At 41.0% G+C, this 22,309-nt stretch overlaps 1 protein-coding gene across 1 annotated transcript in view; it reads right to left on the bottom strand.

The window, feature by feature from the left end:
• The window catches only part of myo3b (myosin IIIB), a 213,832-nt gene that overhangs the window by 104,856 nt on the left and 86,667 nt on the right, over window positions 1-22,309 (bottom strand). The window contains exons 17-19 of the mRNA XM_051708096.1: window positions 15,664-15,775; window positions 13,595-13,757; window positions 13,007-13,087 (exon numbers count right to left, since the gene is read on the bottom strand). Coding sequence (XP_051564056.1) covers window positions 13,007-13,087; window positions 13,595-13,757; window positions 15,664-15,775 — 356 coding nt within the window. The remainder of the gene's footprint in view (window positions 1-13,006; window positions 13,088-13,594; window positions 13,758-15,663; window positions 15,776-22,309) is intronic.

Genomic DNA, 22,309 nt, shown 5'->3' on the forward strand with positions numbered 1-22,309 from the left:
TGACCAAATCGACACCCTGGTCCATGGCCTTCTCAGGGGTATCAGCCTGAGCACGTAAGTGTCTTTTAATGTCTCCAGAGCCGGAGGATTTTTAATTCTCTGACATACTGTCCTCCTAGAACAGTTATGGAACAGTGTATCGAATCTCACCGGTTTATGTCATTAAAAGGTATTAAAACTAGCAAAGTGCGCAGAGCTCGCCGTTCACACGTCCGATCCTCGCATGGCGTCACGTGACTCCCCATGCCAACATTCTTACGCCACGTGAGAGGCAGATGGAACCGAGTCCCCTCGTGGATGTGCATTGGAGAGTGACCGAAAGTAAACAATTGTAGTAAAAAGAACTTGAATATTAATCTGAATCAAAATGAGCTTTAATGCCTAGTGTGCTCACATACACAAGGAATTTTTGTGGTAATAGGAGAAACAAGTGCACACAGAACATTACAGTGAGACACAGAATATAAAACAAGGCAAGAGTATAAATAGACACAAAAAAATAGGAGGACAAATAACATAGAATGGTGTATGTACATGTGCAAGTGGCACAATATGTGCAAGGTAGAGGTATGTACAGTTATTTAATTAAATATAAGTGAATTTACATATGTACACCTGTTTCTCACCCAAAATGATCGTATCGCTTAAGACATTAATTTAACCACTGGAGTTGTATGGATTACTTTTACTACGATTGTCTGTGCTTTTTTGGTGCTTTAAAGTGCTAATCACCATCAACTTGCATTGTATGGACCTACAGAGCTGAAATATTCTTCTAAAAATCTTAGTTTGTGTTCAGCAGAAGAAAGTCATACATATCTGGGATGGCATGAGGTTGAATAAACTATGAGAGAACTATTATTTTTGGTTGAACTAGCCCTTAAAAGGTCTTTCTTCAGTTTTCCGACAAAATAAAATAAAAACTTGAGGGTTTAGAACTCTAGGACTGCATAGCAATGCCCTGTGCAAGTTAAGAATTTATACAGAAATATATTACTATTGTAAAATAATAATAATAATAATAATAATAATTATTAATATTATTATTATGCAATTTCAGTAATAATTTCTTAACTTATAATAATAATAATAGTTGACAAAAATATTTATTAAAATTAAAGTGGACAAAAACAGGTACAGAGTGGACAGGTACAATGGTACAATGTACAGTTTCTACTGATATTTATTTATTGTTTGTTTTGGCCGAAGAGGAATAGTTCTAAATTTGGTTCTTTTTAAGATGGCTCAAAAGTAGCTCTTTCTTTTGGCATAGAGCCTGGGTTAAACATTACTTTATTATATATATATATATATATATACATACAGGTGCATCTCAATAAATTAGAATGTTGTGGAAAAGTTCATTTATTTCAGTAATTCAACTCAAATTGTGAAACTCGTGTATTAAATAAATTCAATGCACACAGACTGAAGTAGCTTAAGTCTTTGGTTCTTTTAATTGTGATGATTTTGGCTCACATTTAACAAAAACCCACCAATTCACTATCTCAAAAAATTAGAATACATCATAAGACCAATAAAAAAACATTTTTAGTGAATTGTTGGCCTTCTGGAAAGTATGTTCATTTACTGTATATGTACTCAATACTTGGTAGGGGCTCCTTTTGCTTTAATTACTGCCTCAATTTGGCGTGGCATGGAGGTGATCGGTTTGTGGCACTGCTGAGGTGGTATGGAAGCCCAGGTTTCTTTGACAGTGGCCTTCAGCTCATCTGCATTTTTTTGGTCTCTTGTTTCTCATTTTCCTCTTGACAATACCCCATAGATTCTCTATGGGGTTCAGGTCTGGTGAGTTTGCTGGCTAGTCAAGCACACCAACACCACGGTCATATAACCAACTTTTGGTGCTTTTGGCAGTGTGGGCAGGTGCCAAATCCTGCTGGAAAATGAAATCAGCATCTTTAAAAAGCTGGTCAGCAGAAGGAAGCATGAAGTGCTCCAAAATTTCTTGGTAAACGAGTGCAGTGACTTTGGTTTTCAAAAAACACAATGGACCAACACCAGCAGATGACATTGCACCTCAAATCATCACAGACTGTGGAAACTTAACACTGGACTTCAAGCAACTTGGGCTATGAGCTTCTCCACCCTTCCTCCAGACTCTAGGACCTTGGTTTCCAAATGAAATACAAAACTTGCTCTCATCTGAAAAGAGGACTTTGGACCACTGGGCAACAGTCCAGTTCTTCTTCTCCTTAGCCCAGGTAAGACGCCTCTGACGTTGTCTGTAGTTCAGGAGTGGCTTAACAAGAGGAATACGACAACTGTAGTGTCTGTGTGTGGTGGCTCTTGATGCCTTGACCCCAGCCTCAGTCCATTCCTTGTGAAGTTCACCCAAATTCTTGAATCGATTTTGCTTGACAATCATAAGGCTGCGGTTCTCTTGGTTGGTTGTGCATCTTTTTCTTCAACACTTTTTCCTTCCACTCAACTTTCTGTTTACATGCTTGGATACAGCACTCTGTGAACAGCCAGCTTCTTTGGCAATGAATGTTTGTGGCTTACCCTCCTTGTGAAGGGTGTCAATGATTGTCTTCTGGACAACTGTCAGATCAGCAGTCTTCCCCATGATTGTGTAGCCTAGTGAACCAAACTGAGAGACCATTTTTAAGGCTCAGGAAACCTTTGCAGGTGTTTTGAGTTGATTAGCTGATTGGCATGTCACCATATTCTAATTTTTTGAGATAGTGAATTGGTGGGTTTTTGTTAAATGTGAGCCAAAATCATCACAATTAAAAGAACCAAAGACTTAAACTACTTCAGTCTGTGTGCATTGAATTTATTTAATACACGAGTTTCACAGTTTGAGTTGGATTACTGAAATAAATGAACTTTTCCACGACATTCTAATTTATTGAGATGCACCTGTATATATATATATATATATATATATATATATATATATATATATTTTTTTTTTTTTAATTTATTGATTTTTTTTTTTTTTTTTTTTTGGAGAGGACAGCAGCAATCTCCTGACCACTTACAGTTTACACGGCTCTGAATGCCTGCTTGGAGTGTCGCGGACTGACAACATTCATTAGTCAGAGGCACACAGTTTTGATCCAGGCTGATAGAATATGCGCTTTAGGGGAAGATATAGGAGCACTCCACAGGAAGAAAATGTTGAATTTGCGCAAGTTTTGTGAGGTTCGTGAATTACATTTGTTTAAACAAGATTATCTGCATGTTTGCAGACATTGGGCTCTATTGTCGTGAGTGTGCAAAGCGCAGCGCTAAAACCATGTGCAACGTCTTATCCAATTTTCATGAGAGCACTAATTCAAAGTGCAATTTTCATGCCAACGCAAAGCGCAAGTGGCTGTGGGTGGGAGTGTATGTATACTGTGGATGTAGGTGCGCAAACTGTGGATGTATTGTAAGTAAATGAAGTGGCGCAAAGCGGAATTTGCTATTTTCCTAAGAATTTGGTCGTTGCGCTAAGACGTTTCAATACCACGTCTTAACCCAGCGCAAAGTCCAAATTCAGTTCCTGCATTTGCAGTTTGGAGATTCCACCAGCAGGTGGTAATAAAGTTAATGTCCAAACTTTTAAAATATAGTGGAACATTAAATGAAGTCCCTGACAATCACTGTCATAGCCTTTATTAAAAAAAATAAAAAAATAAAAAAATACATAATATATATATATATATATATATATATATATATATATATATATATATATATATATATATATAGGTCATGGCTTATTTTTCAATTATTATCATTATGTTTATATTCACAATTGCCTTTATGATCTAATTTATATTAGCATTTTTCTCTCGTCGAGTGATTTTTATATCACTGCAAAAGGGGCCGGTTGAAGAAATTCGACAGAGTAAAATGTTTGGATTTGGTATAATTGTTTTTGATCACTTCGTTATTTTGATTATATTTCAAATCAAATCCCTTTTATTGTCACTCAACCATATACACAAGTGCAACAGTGGGTGAAAGTCTTGGGTGCAGTTCCAAGCAACATACCAGTATGACAATTACAATAAACATCTGATTTACACATAACACAGTTTACACATCTTTTTACACAACACAATATACACCTAATAATATACAATATACAGTATACACAAAATAAGAAGACTGTATACAATAAAATGTAATCAGTGGAAATAAATATGAAGTGTTGTGTTGATATTCAGCTGTCGGTTGATAGTCAGTTGCCAGTGTGATATTAAGAGAAGTATAAAATGTGAGTCCAATAAAGTGCAGTGCTGATATACGTATCGTGAGTAATCAAGAGTTCAAAAGTCTGATTGCTTGGGGGAAGAAGCTGTCATGGAGTCGGCTGGTGCGGGTCCTGATGCTGCGATACTGCCTGCCTGATGGTAGCAGTGAGAACAGCCCATGGCTCAGGTGGCTGGAGTCTCTGATGATCTTCCGAGCTTTTTTCACACACCGCCTGGTATAGATGTCCTGGAGGGAGGGAAGCTCACCTCCGATGATGTGTCTGGCAGTTCACACCACACTTTTCAGGGCTTTGCGGTTGAGGGCGGTGCTGTTGCCGTACCAGGCGGTGATGCAGCCAGTCAGGATGCTCTCTACAGTGCTGGTGTAGAACCGTGTGAGGATGTGGCGGTTCATGCCAAACTTCCTCAGCCTTCTCAGGAAGAAGAGGCGCTGATGAGCCTTCTTCACAACGACTTCAGTGTGGATGGACCATGTGAGTTCCTCAGTGATGTGGACACCGAGAAACTTGAAGCTGCTGACTCTCTCCACCGGTGCTCCATTGATGGTGATGGGACTGTGTTCTCTGTCTCTTCTCCTGAAGTCCACCACAAGCTCCTTGGTCTTACTGACGTCGAAGGGGAGGTTGTGCTCCTGACACCAGCTTGTCAGAGTGTACAACTCCTCTCTGTAGGCTGTTTCATCATTGTCAGTGATCAGACCTACCACCGTCGTTTCATCAGCAAATGTAATGATGGCATTGGAGCTGTGTGTTGCCACACAGTCATATGTGTACAGGGAATACAGGAGTGGGCTGAGAACACAGCCCTGCGGGGCTCCAGTGTTGAGGGTCAGTGATGAGGAGATGTTGCTGCCCATTCTAACCACCTGGCATCTGCTTGACAGGAAGTCCAGGATCCAGCTGCACAGTGAGCTGTTTAAGCCCAGAGCCTGGAGTTTCACATCAAGCTTGGAGGGCACAATGGTGTTGAATGCTGAGCTGTAGTATACAAACAGCATTCTCACATAAGTGTTCCTTTTTCCAGGTGGGAGAGAGCAGTGTGTAGTGTAGATGCAATGGCATCATCAGTGGAGCGGTTGTTCCAGTAAGCAAACTGCAGTGAGTCCAGTGAAGCAGGCAGCACAGAGAAGATGTAATCTCTGATTAGTCTCTCAAAGCATTTGCTGATGATGGGGGTCAGAGCAACAGGACACCAGTCATTTAAGTAAGTGATTTTGGATTGCTTTGGTACAGGCACAATGATGGACGTTTAAAGCATGTGGGGACCACAGACAAGGAGAGGGAAAGGTTGAAAAGGTCCGTAAAAACACCAGCCAGTTGGTTTGCTCACCCACTGATGACGCGGCCCGGAATGCCATCTGGACCAGTGGCTTTACGGATATTCACCTGTCGGAAGGATCGGGTTACATCTGCTACAGAGACGGAGAGTGAACTAAGCTCTGTAGCTTCGGCCGCGGGAGCTCTCTACGCGAGGGCGGTGTTGTTTCCCTTGAAACTAGCATAAAAAGTATTAAGCTCATCCGGGAGAGAGGCAGCGGTGTTCACGGCGGAGTTTTTATTCCCTTTGAAGTCTGTGATGACATTAATTCCCTGCCACATGCTTCTAGAGTTGGTGTTGAACTGTCCTTCAAACTGTCCTTCGTTTCATTTGAAGTGTAATTTGAATTTCGAAATATGTGGTTTAATTTTTTCGGGTTTCAATAAATGAATTTATTTTTTCAAAATCAAGGTGGACAGGTAGAAGTGAAGTGTGTGCTAATACAATCACTGTTAATACTAGCCATGATTTGCACTGCATGAAAAGAGCTGTATCCTAACCAGTAGACTCCTGTATAAATCACTGTATTCAGAAATCTACTGGCCCGCTGTCTCAAATTCCACAGGCCCGTATACATCCGATTATATACCATTTCATGTATAGCGACTGACAATTCCTTCCGTGTTATGGCCATTTGTTGCCATCGTAAGTAATCCCCTTGTCTGTCAGGAGATTTTTTCACACCTGAGTGACATTTGCATTTCTCAACTTTTGGATAAAATTGTCACCCCTATTGATCATTTATCTCGAACTGGATTGGCTGCCCTTAAACTTAACCTACCCTTAAACCTTGACAACCATTGGGTCACTGCATACACTGGCTTTCATTGTATTTGTTACAATTTATTTAGCACATCCCTAAATCTTGACTGCTATTGGGCCACTGCATGAATTGGCTTAAACTTAAAATTTAGCCCACCTAATCCCAAACAGCATTTAGCTCATGCCTCTTATTACAGGCCTTTAATCAATGTTGACACAACATAAATGCTGAGACAATAATTGGGTTTAAAGATCTTTATTAAAAGGAAAATGAGAAATATACAAAATATACCAATTATACAAAATATACCAATTATAAAATATACAAATATCTGAAACACAGTGTGAAGCTTCAGAGTTGTGATTAGTTCCCAGTATATTGTGGGTCTGCATCAAGTCTCTTCTGTGGCTTCTGGAACAGAGCTTCTCAAAGCTGCTGGTTTTACAACTCACACTGGCCTCCATCTTCATCATTAGACATCATGTCCACGGAATACACAATGCTTCAGTGTCTGTCTCCGTTGACCTGGTCTCCAGCAACTGCAAAACATAATAGTCATGTAACCACTGAAAACACCCACAAAAAGAACTCCTAACATACACCGATCAGCCACAACATTAAAACCACCTGCCTAATATTGTGTAGGCCCCACCAAAACAGCGCCAACCTGCATCTCAGAATAGCATTCTGAGATGATATACTTCTCACCACAATTGTACAGAGCAGTTATCTGAGTTACTGTAGACTTTGTCAGTTTGAACCAGTCTGTCCATTCTCTGTTGACCTCTCTCATCAATAAGGCGTTTCCGTCCACAGAACTGCCACTCACTGGATGTTTTTTTGTTTTTGACACCATTCTGATTAAATTCTAGAGACTGTTGTGCGTGAAAATCCCAGGAGATCAGCAGTTACATAAATACTCAAACCAGCCCATCTGACACCAACAATCATCTATGTGATTATCTAATCAGCCAATCATGTGGCAGCAGTGCAGTGCATCAAATTATGCGGATACAGGTCAGGAGCTTCAGTTAATGTTCACATCAACCATCAGAATGGGGGAAAAAATTTTATCTCAGTGATTTGGACCGTGACATGATTGTTGGTGCCAGATGGGCTGGTTTGAGTATTTCTGTAACTGCTGATCTCCTGGGATTTTCACACACAACAGACTCTAGAATTTTTGGTGGTATGAGGGGGACCTACACAATATTAGGCAGGTGGTTTTAATGTTGTGGCTGATTGATGTATATGCATTAAAAAAAATAGTTACACTAACTGTATAATAGATTTTAAACTTACTCTTCTCTCTCTTTGCCACAATCTTGATTGAGTCTCTCAGCTCTGGATGAAAGTAGGAAAACTTCTTCCTCATAGTCTATTTATATGTCTTGCAGGACGCTTCAAAGACATAAAATATTGTTAGTAACAGAAGACTGGATAAAAGTGGATGTTAAAAGAATGCAACAAAATATTACCTTTTATAATCTCAGAAGATGCGTTGAGTTTGGTCATGTGGGAAAAATTATTCTGTGAAAAAGAGGAACCATTATGTGAGAGATTAATATGCAGTTAAAATGTTTAACTTAAATACAACAAAGTTGAAGTTAAATACAATATTGGTATTTAATACAGTATAAATCATCTGTCTTACCTGGTTAGTGGATTATTTTAAGATTCTTCTTTGAATATTGCAGTCTGACAGTCTGTCTGTAGCATCTGTAGGTGTGTTTGAAATGACTCAAGTCTGACCAGAGATCAGAACAACAAAAGTCTGTGCAGCAGGGGGTGGAGTGTGAGGTAAAGGTGTATGTGGGGTGGAAAGGGGGGGTCAATCATGAAAAGTCAACAATTGGGGAGACCAGGGATAGTTTTTACTCCAGTAAATATGTCTCAAAGTAGGTTTATTTTTTGAAGTCTTTTCTGTATAGACATACACCTTAAAGCCGTGGCTGCAAAAAAGCTGTTAAGCACCTCCACGTTATAGCCCAGGAAAAAGATACAGGTTGCAGCACACATTAACAAAACAGCATGTTGTTGTGAATGATCCATTAGCCATTTAAATTAACTATTAAGTCAGCCCATGGTAACAGGTGTTCAATATTTACATAACTAAAAAAAATTAATTCAGATAAATCTCTGCATTTTAAAATCATAGTTTTTTCTGTAATGTCTATCAAAACTATCAAGTAAAATTAAATGTAGCTATTATTGAATATCACCACTGTCTGGTTAACAATTTTTACATTCAGGGTGTTTATTTTAGCGTTTGTCTGTAAATTAATGTAGTTTGCTGTAGCCGACAATAAGCCAAACTTTCAGTTATTTGCCTTCCCCTGTACTCTGAAACACAGGAAGCACCTAACACTTTTCACTCACAGTTGTCAGTCATTAACATATAAAAGGCCCTCACAGACTGCCATCAGTCAACACAACCAGCCGAATTCCAACTGTAAATGTCCATAAAACTTCACAATTCCCTGTACATGTCCGCTGAATTTAGGTATGTGGCTTTTTGTGGACATTAACAGTTACATGTTACTTGGGTCTGTTTTTTTCCCTAATACATCATCCAGAAAATCTTACTTTTATTGGTGATTTGTAAATTATTGGTGTTATTAAAACTAGTTTTAATAGCTTAGAACTAGTAATCTCAGCTCTGTGTTTTTACTTTTTGGGGAAATCAACCTATTAATGGCTTTCTCTAATGTATAGTTTTCTCTGTATATTAAGCTGAGATGGGATTACATCTACAATAGATGACATTTGGCTTACTGTGCTGGGGGTGGCAAAAGAAACTTGACAAACATCAATCAATTTTGAACAGAAATTTCCTACAGATATTCCTTTAATAAAGTCCACCCCTCTTAAAGTCGCTGTATTATCTGCACACACATTCTATGACCTATAGATCTCAAACATTTGAAAGTGTAGTGTTTATTTAAAAAATGCTAATGTGGCCCAACTGAAAGTAGATACACCCACCTCTACATGGCTCTGAACATGTGCTTGTATACTGTACTACCTGCACCACTGAACACACTGTGTGTGAGAGATGCCTGCCAAAAAGTGGAATTGGAGTACTCAAAAAGAGGAGAGGAGAATAATAGCATCACTCCTCCCTCTCCTTCCTCCCCCCGGATCCCTGCGCCTCCCTCTCTCCCTCCCTCCTCACACCCTCAGAAGACGAGCGATGCAAATGCGCCCTGAGAAGGTTAATATGCTGGCTTTGATCTCCGTTAGGCCACACCGAGTACGAATTCATTTTCATTTCAGATGAAAAAGGGTGACAGTATGAAAAGCCATCTTGTTTCTGGTATGTGAGAGTCTGTAATGGGTCGGGAATGTGAGAAAGGAAGTGGCAGGGAACAGAAGGAGAATATCAACCCCCTCCGCAACCCTCTCTCTCTCTGCGCTCCGCTGCTGGCTGCACTGGGAAATAGATGAAAGGAAAGAGTACAGCTCAAAATGCTTAATTCTAGTCAAACATGGGGACCGAATGCTGTGACCCAAAAGAGACGCTGGCTCCACACATTATTAATTTATAAGCACTGTTTTATGGGATTGTTTGTTGAGATAAAAAAGGTACTTTATGAAAATGCTAAAAAAGTTAAAAAGTTCAAAGTTAACAATTTGAAAAAAACAAAAAATGCAAGTTTGGAGGGAGAGAGAGTTAGAGAGAGAGAGAGAGAGATCTGCCTTGCCTCCTTGTCTATCACTCTAAACTTGCAGAAGAGCTACTGTTACACAAATTGCTGAAAAACTTAATGCTGGCCATGATAGAAAGGTGTCAGAACACACAGTGCATCGCAGCTTGCTGCGTGTGGGGCTGTATAGCCGCAGACCGGTCAGAGTGCCCATGCTGACCCCTGTCCACTGCCAAAAGTACCTACAATGGGCACGTGAGCGTCAGAACTGGACCATGGAGCAATGGAAGAAGGTGGCATGGTCTGATGAATCACATTTTCTTTTAGATCATGAGGACGGCCGGGTGTGTGTGTGTCATATACCTGGGGAAGTGATGGCAGCAGGATGAACTATATGGGAAGAAGGCAGGCCGGCGGAGGCAGTGTGATGCTCTGGGCAATGTTCTGCTGGGAAACCTTGGGTCCTGGCATTCATGTGGATATTACTTTGACACGTACCAACTACCTAAAGATTGTTGCAAACCACGTACACCTCTTCATGGCAACGGTATTCCCTGAAGGCAGTGGCCTCTTTCAGCAGGATAATGCGTCCTGCCACACTGCAAAAATTGTTCAGGAATGGTTTGAGGACCATGACAGAGAGTTCAAGGTGTTGGCCTCCAAATTCCCCAGATCTCAGTCCGATTGAGCATGTATGGGATGTGCTGGACCAACAAGTCCGATCCATGGAGGCCCCACCTCGTAACTTACAGGACTTAAAGGATTTGCTGCTAACATCTTGGTGCCAGATACCACAGGACACCTTCAGAGGTCTTGTGCCTCGACGGGTCAGAGCTGTTTTAGTGTGTGCCATCCTCATTGGTGAAGACATTGATGAAAAATGTGTGTCTCAGATTTCGCCACACGGAGGCTGTGCTAGAGGATTGCCCTAATTGCGAGGTGATGAATGTACAGACACTCCGCACAAGGCTCGCCTCCTTCACGGGGGTTTCGTGTAGGAAGCGTATTCCCTCATTTTCACTAAGTACCACTGCCGTCAACATGATTTTAATGTAAACACAGCCCTTTATGTCTTGTATCTTAAAATATTGGATATGTGCAATGTGTAATTGCAGCCTAATAGTTTTTTAAATTAAAACGTAAACTTCTTCCTCCGAGGTATCCACAGTTGAACACGTTAAAATGCTAAATTGAAACTACTAAAGGCCGAAATTACCGGACATTAATCAGACTTCAAGGCTTTTTGCTGGTAAGTCTTTGTCAAGCTACCACTCTAAAGTTTGTCTTGACGAACTTCTCTATCTTGTTAGGGGCCAAGCCCTGAAGGGGCTAGCCCCTATTGTATACATTAGCATTATTATTATTATTCTGGCTGGGAGTCTATGCCAGCCCTATGAACCGTACGTAGGAAAATTATGAAATTTGGCAAACTGATATGGGTGGGCATGAATAGCCCCTCTACCAAATTTAGGGTCTCTAGGACAAACTCTAGAGCCACTACCATGTAAATAAATGCACTTTTCTTTTATGCGTATCTTTTGAACCGTTTATCCTAGAAACAATATTCATATTTTTCTGATTACTCACCTCCTGATGATTTCAATGGACACCTTACATTAAAACTCCACCTCATTGCAGTGGCCGCCATCTTGGATTAGGTTAACAGTTTAAACTTTTCACATCCTTCAAACTTGATCTGATTTGCCCAGACAATGGCACAAAATAATCTCCTGACTGTGCTGCACAGAACTGACCAGAAATCATTTTATTTTCTGCTACTGTTAAGAAATTATGCCAACGTGAAGTTAACGAGGTCAACATAAAACAGGAAGACTATATCTCGGTAACGCTTTGTCCTATCGAAACGAAATTTGGTATGCTTCCTCAACACCATGATCTGAGGGAACATCCACAGTTTGGTGACAGTGCCACCTACGGGTCAAGAAATGTCAAAATTGGCTATTTTGGACCATAACTTTTTAATCGTTTGTTCTAAACTTATGTGTTCGTGGATTCCTTGGGTCATGAGGATTTCAACTATACCAATTTTCCCAACATTGGCCATATAACCTCTCTGCCATTTTGAATTTCATGAAAATGTAATGTATATTTTAACATATTTCAACATCATGTCCTGAGGGTACCTAAGTCTTCTGAAAATGGCAGAGATACATTTCTAAATGTATTTATTATTTAAAATTTTTATTTTTATTTTTATTAAGCTGTAACTATTTTCTCAGAAATAGTTGTATACTCTCAACCTAGAATGTCTCTTTGATGTCACTCAGACTTGTTGATTGTGTGGTGCAGTGGTTAGATCTCTGGGCTTCAGTTCAAATTACTGGGTGAACCCTGGTTCGATACCCATTTCAGCTGGTATAAACGTTGTGACTCTTGGCTTGGCCCCGATCATTGCTGCTTGCAGCTATATTTATTTTTACTTTTACTTTCAGCATTATTTTTTGATTAATTATGCTTTAGTTATATAATTTACTTAATTTATTTACTTTCTACAGTTATATTAGTTTGCACTATTGCTATTTTACTTTATTTTTCACTTTCTCATTGCCTGCAGTTCAGATGCAAGAACTTTGGCAATACAAATGAATATCATTTTCATGCAGATAAATCGTACTGAACTAAAACTGACAGACAGAGAATGAAAGAAAGAAAGAAAGAAAGAAAGAAAGAAAGAGAAATATGCAGATATGCAGTGGGAATTGCACAGAAAGCACTTCCACATCGTGATATATATATATATATATATATCACTGGCAGCCAAAACTTTGGAATAATGTACAGATTTTGCTCTTATGGAAAGAAAGTTGTACTTTTATTCACCAAAGTGGCATTCAACTGATCACAATGTATAGTCAGGACATTAATAATGTGAAAAATTATGGATGGAAATAAATGCATTTTGACAAGAAAAGAAGTACATATGGTGTCAGATTTCAACACTTTCAAAATCTGCTATTAATCGCTATTAACTACAAAAAAATTATCTGGATTAAAACTTTAATTGACAGCGCTCAGAGATATTGTACCTGACTGAATCTGCACAGCGGCCTGCTTGCGCTCTCTCTTTGTCAGCTTCAGATTCTGACGGACCACGTAACCCCTCCAAGCTACAGAGAAAGAGAGAGAGAGAGATAAGCAATAAACTATGATATACAGTAGGCTCTGTTAAATCATAAATGTAGTCATGGCTAATGACCGTCGTTAGACACAAAGCACAAAGCTCTACAAAAGAGAGCCTCATTGTTTTTTTTTAAATGGTTACCACGTAATATAATTTTAAGGGCACACATTTTCATTTAAATGTTCCACTTTTCACAAAGTGTCATCCTTCTGGCTAGATGATCTATTTCCTGACATGTAACTAAGGATTAATAGTTGGCCTCTATGGGTATTGTGCAGTGATATACTGTACACAGTAGCTATATTAACAAGTGTTTGTCAGCAATGTCATAGCTGTAACTACATTGGGTATTTTAGAAAAACTGGAATGTTGTGTTAACCAATCTCAGAACTATTAATTTTATAAGAGTGGAATCTAATGCACAAAAATAATGCTACATAAAAACAGAAAACAATAAAACGGTCTGTTTAAAATGAGTCTGGGTCATGAGTACCTGACTGTATGACAATTGCCCCTTTGTGTCGTTTCTCTCTCTCTCTGCGGTAGCGTCGAGCTCCCAGCCAGCCCTTGGTGTAGGCCTGCATTAACACAACCCAAGCGATCACCTCTCGCAACATCAGATTGAGCTGCTCCACGTGATAGTACTTTAAAAACACCTGCCACACATAAACATATGATGAAAAGACATGTACACAGACTTACACGCGTGAAAGCATGCTCATACAATCACATTGAGCACAATACCTTCATGTGTGTATGTGGGAATACAAAATAATTGCAATCAAGAGGAAAAAGTAACTTTGAACTTTCCCTTTTTCCCCAGAGGATCAGAGATGTCAAGCATCTGGTCAATTAGATTCACAGATAACTATTTTAACTTCTCAAAAATAGAAAAAGCAAGAGTGAGCGATTTTTTTTATTTATTTTTTTTATTTTTATTTTTTTTAAAGGAGCTAGATGTCAGGAAATCTGGCACCTTTGCACTCTGGGAAACAATGTCCATGAGCATGATTTATATTACGGTTACTTTGTCTTAAAATAAGTGCTGCTGGAAGCTTTAGTCTGCCAGTAAATACATTGAAACAAAATGTGTTCTGGGCTATTAAAGGTACATGTAATAGGGTATACATTCCTGTGAATAGGAATATTAAAAATTATATCAAACAAATTGAGCTCAATCGACAGTATTTGTGGCATAATGTTGATAACCACAAAAAAAAAACAAAAAAAAAAAAACAAGGTTATAGTGAGGCACTTGGAAGTGAATGGGGCTAATTTTTTAATTTTTTTGAGTGTTCAAATGCAGAAATGTGAAGCTTACAATTTTATAAAAGCACACATTAATTCTGTTAAAAATTGTGCATTAGTTGATCTGCAAAGTTGTTTAAATCGTCATTTTTTTGGGATTACATTTTGGGATATAAAGGGTTTTCTGCATCAGGTTGTCATGGCAAAGAAGCTGTCAAATTAAATATATAACTTTACAAGAGAAGGTTAGTAAGAGAAGAGAAGGTTAGAAAGAGATATTTCTCACTAAAATCATGTTAACACACATACTGTTTACATCTTGTGGCAATACTTTTAAAATGGATTGCCCCATTCACTTCCATTGTAAGTGCGTCATTGTAACCCAGATTTTTTTCTTTTTAAAGAAAAGTCTAAATACATTTTTTGTGGTAATTTATATTATGCCACAAATGATGTCGATTGATCTTAACTTGTATTGAATTAAAAATATTCCTTTGGGGCCTGGGTAGCGCGGTTGCTAGGGAGGGTAGAGTCACATGGGGTAACCTCCTCGTGGTCACTATAATGTGGTTCTCGCTCTCGGTGGGGCGCGTGGTGAGTTGTGCGTGGATGCCGCAGAGAATAGCGTGGGCCTCCACACCGGTACGGCATTTCCACAGGGTACGTCTCCGCGGTAACACACTCAACAAGCCACATGATAAAATGCGTGGATTGACTGTCTCAGACGTGGAGACAACTGTGATTCGTCCTCCTCCACCTGGATTGAGGCGAGTCACTACGCCACCACGAGAACTTAGAGCACATTGGGAATTTTTTTTCCATGTGAAATAATGTAATATCACTGGTGTATTATGTATTTTTCTCTCTCAGTGTCTCTGTTTTGTCACAATGATAACATGATGCACAGCACTAATCAGATTAATACCTCCCTTTCAGTCCTATTAATTTGTTCTCGCAGTTACCATTTTTAAATTACTTTCATGCTTGATAAATCACTTTGCAGGTGTAATTTAATCCATTTATATCAACACCATCCTTTATTTTGCGCATGTTGGAGGTATGCCTCGAAATTACATATTAATTACACCAGCAAAAATTGCCAAGATGCACTATTTTACTAATCTGAAAGACACAATCCTCAGTTTAGACCTTTGGTAAATCAGGGCCTAAAACCTATCTACATGGTACTTTCAGAGTGCAATCAATCACACACTAAACTGAACAAAATAGACAGAGAGAAAGAAAGATGATAGAAATAGGGAGAAAATTTATATAGAGAGGGAGTATATTTCATCATAAGGATGATAACTGTACCTTGGTCTGGCCTAGAACCCAGTTGTCGAGTTTGGCTCTCTGCAGTATAAAGATGGCGTTCTCTCTACTGCCTTCTGGCATCTGATGAGCACGAAAGGCCAGATAGTAATACCTATTGGAAATCAAAATGATTAGTCTCTCATTATAACATTCAAGCTTGACAAGGCCAACATACTGTTATTCTACAAATTTCATTTTTTCTTCTTCAAAATTCCTTAATCGAGACCAACATTTCTAACACTAACTCCTAGAGCTTTCAAGCTACATCCACCAAACTTGGCACAGACCTTTAGACTGTTCTGATTTATGGTTTTCCTTTAGACAATTGGTCAACTTCTCTAGGTCAAACTTTTGTCTAAGGTGACTGATCATACTGTATCAAACACAAAGTTTAAAAAAAAATTTAATTGGGTAGTATTTTCGACGTTAATATACTTTATCTTAGTTTATCTTAGTTTAACCTTGTGTGACCCCGCATCCACATGCATGGACGTTGTATTTTGGCTTCACTATACACAACACATAATTTAAATTAATTTAAACTGACTGAATACTGTTCACAAGACTCTAGACTGTCATGTAAGGGTTAAACTTCTGCCGCACCGAGTTACATGACACAACCGCATACCATCGATTTCCTTGAAGCGCTCCTACGGGTACAGCACCACAGTGCCTCTGATAAGAAATCTCTTTATGCTTTTCACTGAAACCTGTTTGGGTGTAAAGAGTAGAGTCTCTAATTTCATTTCATATGCCATTTAAAACATTTTGCACGTCAGCACACTGATAAACATGATGTCCTCATATGCGGATTTTGGTAACAAACACATCTGTGGGTCATTTAACTTAATTTTAATATACATTTTGTTTATTTTATTTTGTTATCGCTTTACAGTAAGATTCTATTCATAAACAATAATAAATGCATTCCTATATTCACTGTGCATTTTCACATTTAGAATCACTGGGTGAAAAGCAGAACAAAAGCGGAAACATTTTTGCTTTCAGAGGCTTTATATGGACTTAGGATGAAAATAAGGTGCATTTTAAACTGTTTTGAGACCAGTGCAGACAGACAGCACACTGGAGGTTAAGTTGTTTACTAAACAGGGAGCAAGGGGTCATCCTATATCTTTCTATGCAGCTAAGTGCATTCACTCCTAAAATCTGACCAAAAGTTCTGTTTTAGGCTGCAGATGATGTTTGGATCACTCAACATGTTTAGCAGACATGGAACAATGATAATCAGTACATAAATTCAGAATTTATTATGTATAATTTTTAGGGCTGTCATTAGATTAACATTTTTAATCAAATTAATTACATGGTATGCCAATTAATTAATCGAATTAATCGCATACATAAATATTTGGTGAGAAAGCCCCTCAAATAACAATAATTTAATATATAATGAATAAATAATTATAAATAGTTATATTTAAATTATAAATAAAACATATACAGTATATTATAAAATAAAATTATACAGATATGCATTACATTATTTTGGCACACAAGCATTAAAAAAAAAGAAAATAAAAAAAGTGGCTTTAGAATGCAATATATTGTTTATTTCCATATTATTGAACATAAGCCTATAATTTGCCAACAGTTCTTAGCAATCCATTTAGCAATTTATTATCAGGGCTTTTGTAAGGACGCGTCAATGTACACCTGCGTCAGACGCTTTTGGAGCGTCTCGGTTGTGTTAAGTCGCTGTGTCAAGTTAAACAATGTTAATTGTTAAATGCATTCGTATTTGCGCTCTATCAAGCTGTGTTTGTAAGCAAGAACATGTTCTCATTGGTAAGTGGGGTTTGTTCTCTGTATAAGCTGTGTGTTGCCTATACAGCTGGAGTTTCCCTTACTGCCCCCTGGAGAAAACAGTTGGTACTTCAAGCTTGAATTGCTCAGATATAAGGAATATTCCTTATTGCGGTCCAGGGATATGATTAATTGCATTTATTTTTTTAACGCATTATTTGTTGAATCGCTCTGAATTAAGGTGTTAAATCGACAGCCCTAACAATTTTATTTTAGCATGGTTGGCAGTGATTGGATGATGCTGGCCATTACTTTGAATCAGAATTAACTATGCATTTCGGATGTAATGTTTGTAACATCTCAAAAACCAACACTTCTAGAAACATAAACAATTTGATTAAAAAAGTCTGACTTTCTATAGCTTGGTATTATTTAAAATTTCACAACTTAGTCCCACTGTCCACATTTGTGGACATACATTTTTTGAAAAACTATTTCCTCAAGAATTTTTCTTTTATTGTTTTGCATGTTTATTAGGTGCTACTAGTTACAAATTAAAAGGGGAAATAAAAAATCACACAGCAGTCAATCTCAGGTTAATATGCAGAGTCAAAAGTTTGAGAAACCATTTGCAGGATGACTTCCAGAAAACTGTAAACATTGTAGCATTTTTTTTTTAAGCGGTCCAACATGTCAACCTCTGGCTCAACAAATGATGTGAGTTTGGGGTTGCACCATCTGTTTGTTCAACCAATGAAAGACAGGAGAGTGTTTGGAAAACCTGTTTGGAAATAGTCATTCTATTTTTAGTTCCATTCAATCAGTGTTAATCGTGTCAATCAAATTACTGACGAATATATTTGTTGATGTTATTGCCGACAATAGCAAAGACAAAACAAATCATGATGCATCATGTTGTTAATCAAACAGTTTTAGTTAAAACATACTGTTATTTTTCTGAAATTAATCAGCTACAGTATATTCACAACATAAACGTTATATTAACTTACATCTCCGCAGACAATGAAGCGAATAAATAGGTGAAGTTGAACTAAGTTACGGCCTAGTCAGAATGTGTATTTTGCATTATGAATACGCTGTTTCCTTAAAATCATGCAACACATAACACAACAACCTGAACTTTAGGGCTGGGTATCGATACAGATTTCCAGATTGGTCACATTTGAGCTTTTTACAAATCAACAAATCAATGTATTTAATCAATAAATATGATATTATATTGCATATATTATATTTTGTTACATTTTCATTGTTTAATTGCATAAATTGTACTATTTACAGGTATTTACATTGATTTGTTGAACATGTGCTAAAATCTGGTACCGTCTCTTTAAGGAAATTCTGTATTTCTGTAAACAGCGTCTTTACAGTGCATTCAGAAAGTATTCAGACCCCTTCATTTTTTTTTTTTCACATTTTGTTGTTGAAGCCTTATGCTCAAATGCTTTAAATAATTTTTTTGTCACATCAATCTATACTCCATACCTCATAATGACAAAGCAAAAACGTCATGGTTACTGGTGTAACCTCCGTTCCCTGATGGAGGGAACGAGACGTTGGTGTCGATGTAGTGACACTAGGGGTCACTCTTGGGAGCCCGAGACACCTCTGGTCTTTGATAAAAGGCCAATGAAAATTGGCGAGTGGTATTTGCATGCCACTCCCCCGAACATACGGGTATAAAAGGAGCTGGCATGCAACCACTCATTCAGGTTTTACGCTGAGGAGCCGATATAAGGTCCAGCCATTTCAGCGGGTAGTTCAGCATTGTGGCAGGAGGGACCAACGTCTCGTTCCCTCCATCAGGGAACGGAGGTTACACCAGTAACCATGACGTTCCCTATCTGTCACTCACTCGACGTTGGTGTCGATGTAGTGACACTAGGGGTCCCTATACAAAACGCCACAAGGCTGAACTGTGTTACGTGAACTGGCGGTGTGTGGTGGGCAGACTTGCTGTGTGCCTCATAGCCAGCGCACCAGGTCGACACGTAACCTCCCCCAACACAGTTATGAGTGTCGAACGGCCCTTTTTGGGGACAAGTCGACTACCCAGAGATAGAGACAGGCTTAACCCAGTCGTGGCCTCTTTCCCCTTCTCTTTTTCCACTCCCTAAAAAAGAAGGGGGATTATCTGACTGGGCCGCCAGGTCTAGTCGGGGGTGTCCCTCCCAAGGGGAGGACACCGCGGAGACCACACCTCGCCCCAAGAGAGGGGGGGATATTTAAGTGGAAGAATACATCACATGGTCTTTCCAACCATGTGGAGAGCCTTCAAGTTAGATCCTGCCCAATGGGGGAGGAGTTATTACAACATGGAGACTGAGGGGCTCTGCCCAAGGAAGACGCAGTTTGCCAGTAGGGTAACGAACTAGCGGAAGATATAGATCGCATGGGGTTAGCCTTACAGGGAACCGCCACATGCGGAGCACCTACCCCAGAACCGGGCTCTTAGTTAGCGCGTGTACTGGGCCGGCAGCGAGTCTCTCCGAAAACTCGACTGCCACAGGGCTCGGAGGAAGTCAACCAGGGAACAACTTTTGTGAACACTACTGGGAATTAACAGCGCACGCCTTCAGCTCAAAAGGAGGTGGAAGGCGCTATGTGCAAGCGATACACCCGGCCGGCTATCCCGGACTTATCCGCTTGTGTTGCGTGCCACTACCTGGGACGAAACCGGTTCCACCCGGAGGTTGTAGAACCTTGCAAAGGTGTTGGGTGTTGCCCAGCCCGCTGCTCTGCAATGTCTGTTAGAGAGGCACCTCTGGCCAGGGCCCAAGAAGCCGCTACACCACGGGTAGAATGGGCTCGTAGCCCTACCGGGGGCGGCATGTTTTGGGCGAGACATGCCATAGTTATGGCGTCAATGAGCCAGTGGGCGATCCTCTGCTTGGAGACAGCGCTTCCTTTCCGCTGTGCACCAAAGCAGAAAAAGAGCTGCTCAGAGATTCTAAAGCTCTGCGTGCGATCCAAATAGATGCGTAAAGCGCGCACCGGACACAGCAACGACAGGGCTGGGTCTGCCTCCTCCTGGGGCAGCACTTGCAGGTTCGCCACCTGGTCCCTAAAAGGAGTGGTGGGAACCTTGGGCACATAGCCCGGTCGGGGGTCTCAGGATCACGTGACAATAGCCCGGACCGAACTCCAGGCACGTTTCGCTGACAGAGAACGCTTGCAGGTCACCTACCCTCTTGATGGAAGTGAGCGCAGTCAGGAGGGCAGTCTTCAAGGAGAGTGCCTTAAGCCCGGCTGACTGCAAAACTCCAAGGGGGCTCTCTGTAGACCCTGAAAAACTACAGAGGTCCGATGAGGGAACAAGGCGTGGCCTGGAGGGATTCAGCCTCCTGGCGCCTCTTAGGAACCTGATGATCAGATCATGCTTCCCTAAGGACTTACCGTCGACTGCGTCATGGTGTGCTGCCATGGCAGCAACGTACACCTTCAAGGTGGAAGGGGACAGCCTCCCTTCCAACCTCTCTTGCAGGAAGGAAAGCACTGATCTGACTGCGCACCTCTGGGGGTCTTCCTGATGGGAAGAACACCACTTAGCGAACAGACACCACTTAAAGGCATACAGGCGCCTCGTAGAGGGAGCCCTAGCCTGAGTGAACATGTCTACCACCGCAGGTGGGAGACAGCTAAGGTCTTCTGCGTCCTGTCCAGGGGCCAGACATGGAGATTCCAGAGGTCTGGGCGCGGGTGCCGGATGGTGCCCCTTCCCTGAGAAAGAAGGGCCTTCCTCAGGGGAATTTGCCCGGGGGGAGCTGTCACGAGGAGCGTGAGGTCCGAGCACCACGTCTGGGCGGGCCAGTAGGGTGCTTACCAGGACGACCTTCTCCTCGTCCTCCCTGACCTTGCACAGGGTCTGTGCGAGCAGGCTCACTGGGGAAAACGCATATTTGCGAATGCCAGGGGACCAGCTGTGTGCCAGCGCGTCTATGCCGAGGAAGGCCTCGGTGAGGGCGTACCAGAGTGGGCAGTGGGAGGATTCTTGGGAGGCGAACAGGTGCATCTGTGCCTGACTGAATCGACTCCAAATCAGCTGGACCATCTGAAGGTGGAGTCTCCACTCTCCCTTGAGGGTAAGCTGTTGTTACGGCGCGTCCGCCGGAGTGTTGAGGTTGCCCGGGATGTGAGTGGCTTGCAGCGACTTGGTGCTGCTAACTCCGTTGGAGGAGACGGCGGGCGAGTTATGACATACAGCGGGAGCACAGACCGCCTTGGCGGTTGACATATGCTACTGCTGCCGTGCTGTCTGTCCGAACTAGCACGTGCTTGCCCTGGATCAACGGCCGGAACCTCCGCAGGGCGAGCAGAATTGCCAGTAACTCGAGGCAGTTGATGTGCCAACGCAGCCGCAGACCCGTCTAGAGGCTGGCGGCTGCATGCCCGTTGCCAACAGCGCCCCAGCCTGTTTTGGAGGCGTCTGTCGTGACCACGACGCACCTGGAGACCAGTTCTAGCGGAACACCTGCTCGTGGAAACGAGAGGTCGGTCCAAGGGCTGAAAAGACGGTGACAGACCGACGTAATGGCCACGTGGTGTGTCCTGTGGTGCCATGCCCGTCTCGGGACTCGAGTCTGGAGCCAGTGCTGAAGCGGCCTCATATGCATCAACCCGAGCGGGGTGGCCACCGCCGAGGATGCCATATGCCCCAGGAACCTCTGAAAATGTTTCAGTGGAACCGCTGTTTTCTGTTTGAACGCCTTCAAACAGGCCAGCACCGACTGGGCGCGCTCGTTCGTAAGGTGCGCCGTCAAGGAGACTGAGTCCAACTCCAAACCGAGAAAAGAGATGCTCTGAACCGGGAGGAGCTTGCTCTTTTCCCAGCTGACCCGAAGCCCTAGTCGGCTGAGGTGTG

The sequence above is a fragment of the Myxocyprinus asiaticus genome, chromosome 10, assembly GCF_019703515.2.
Source record: "Myxocyprinus asiaticus isolate MX2 ecotype Aquarium Trade chromosome 10, UBuf_Myxa_2, whole genome shotgun sequence".
Taxonomy (NCBI): domain Eukaryota; kingdom Metazoa; phylum Chordata; class Actinopteri; order Cypriniformes; family Catostomidae; genus Myxocyprinus; species Myxocyprinus asiaticus.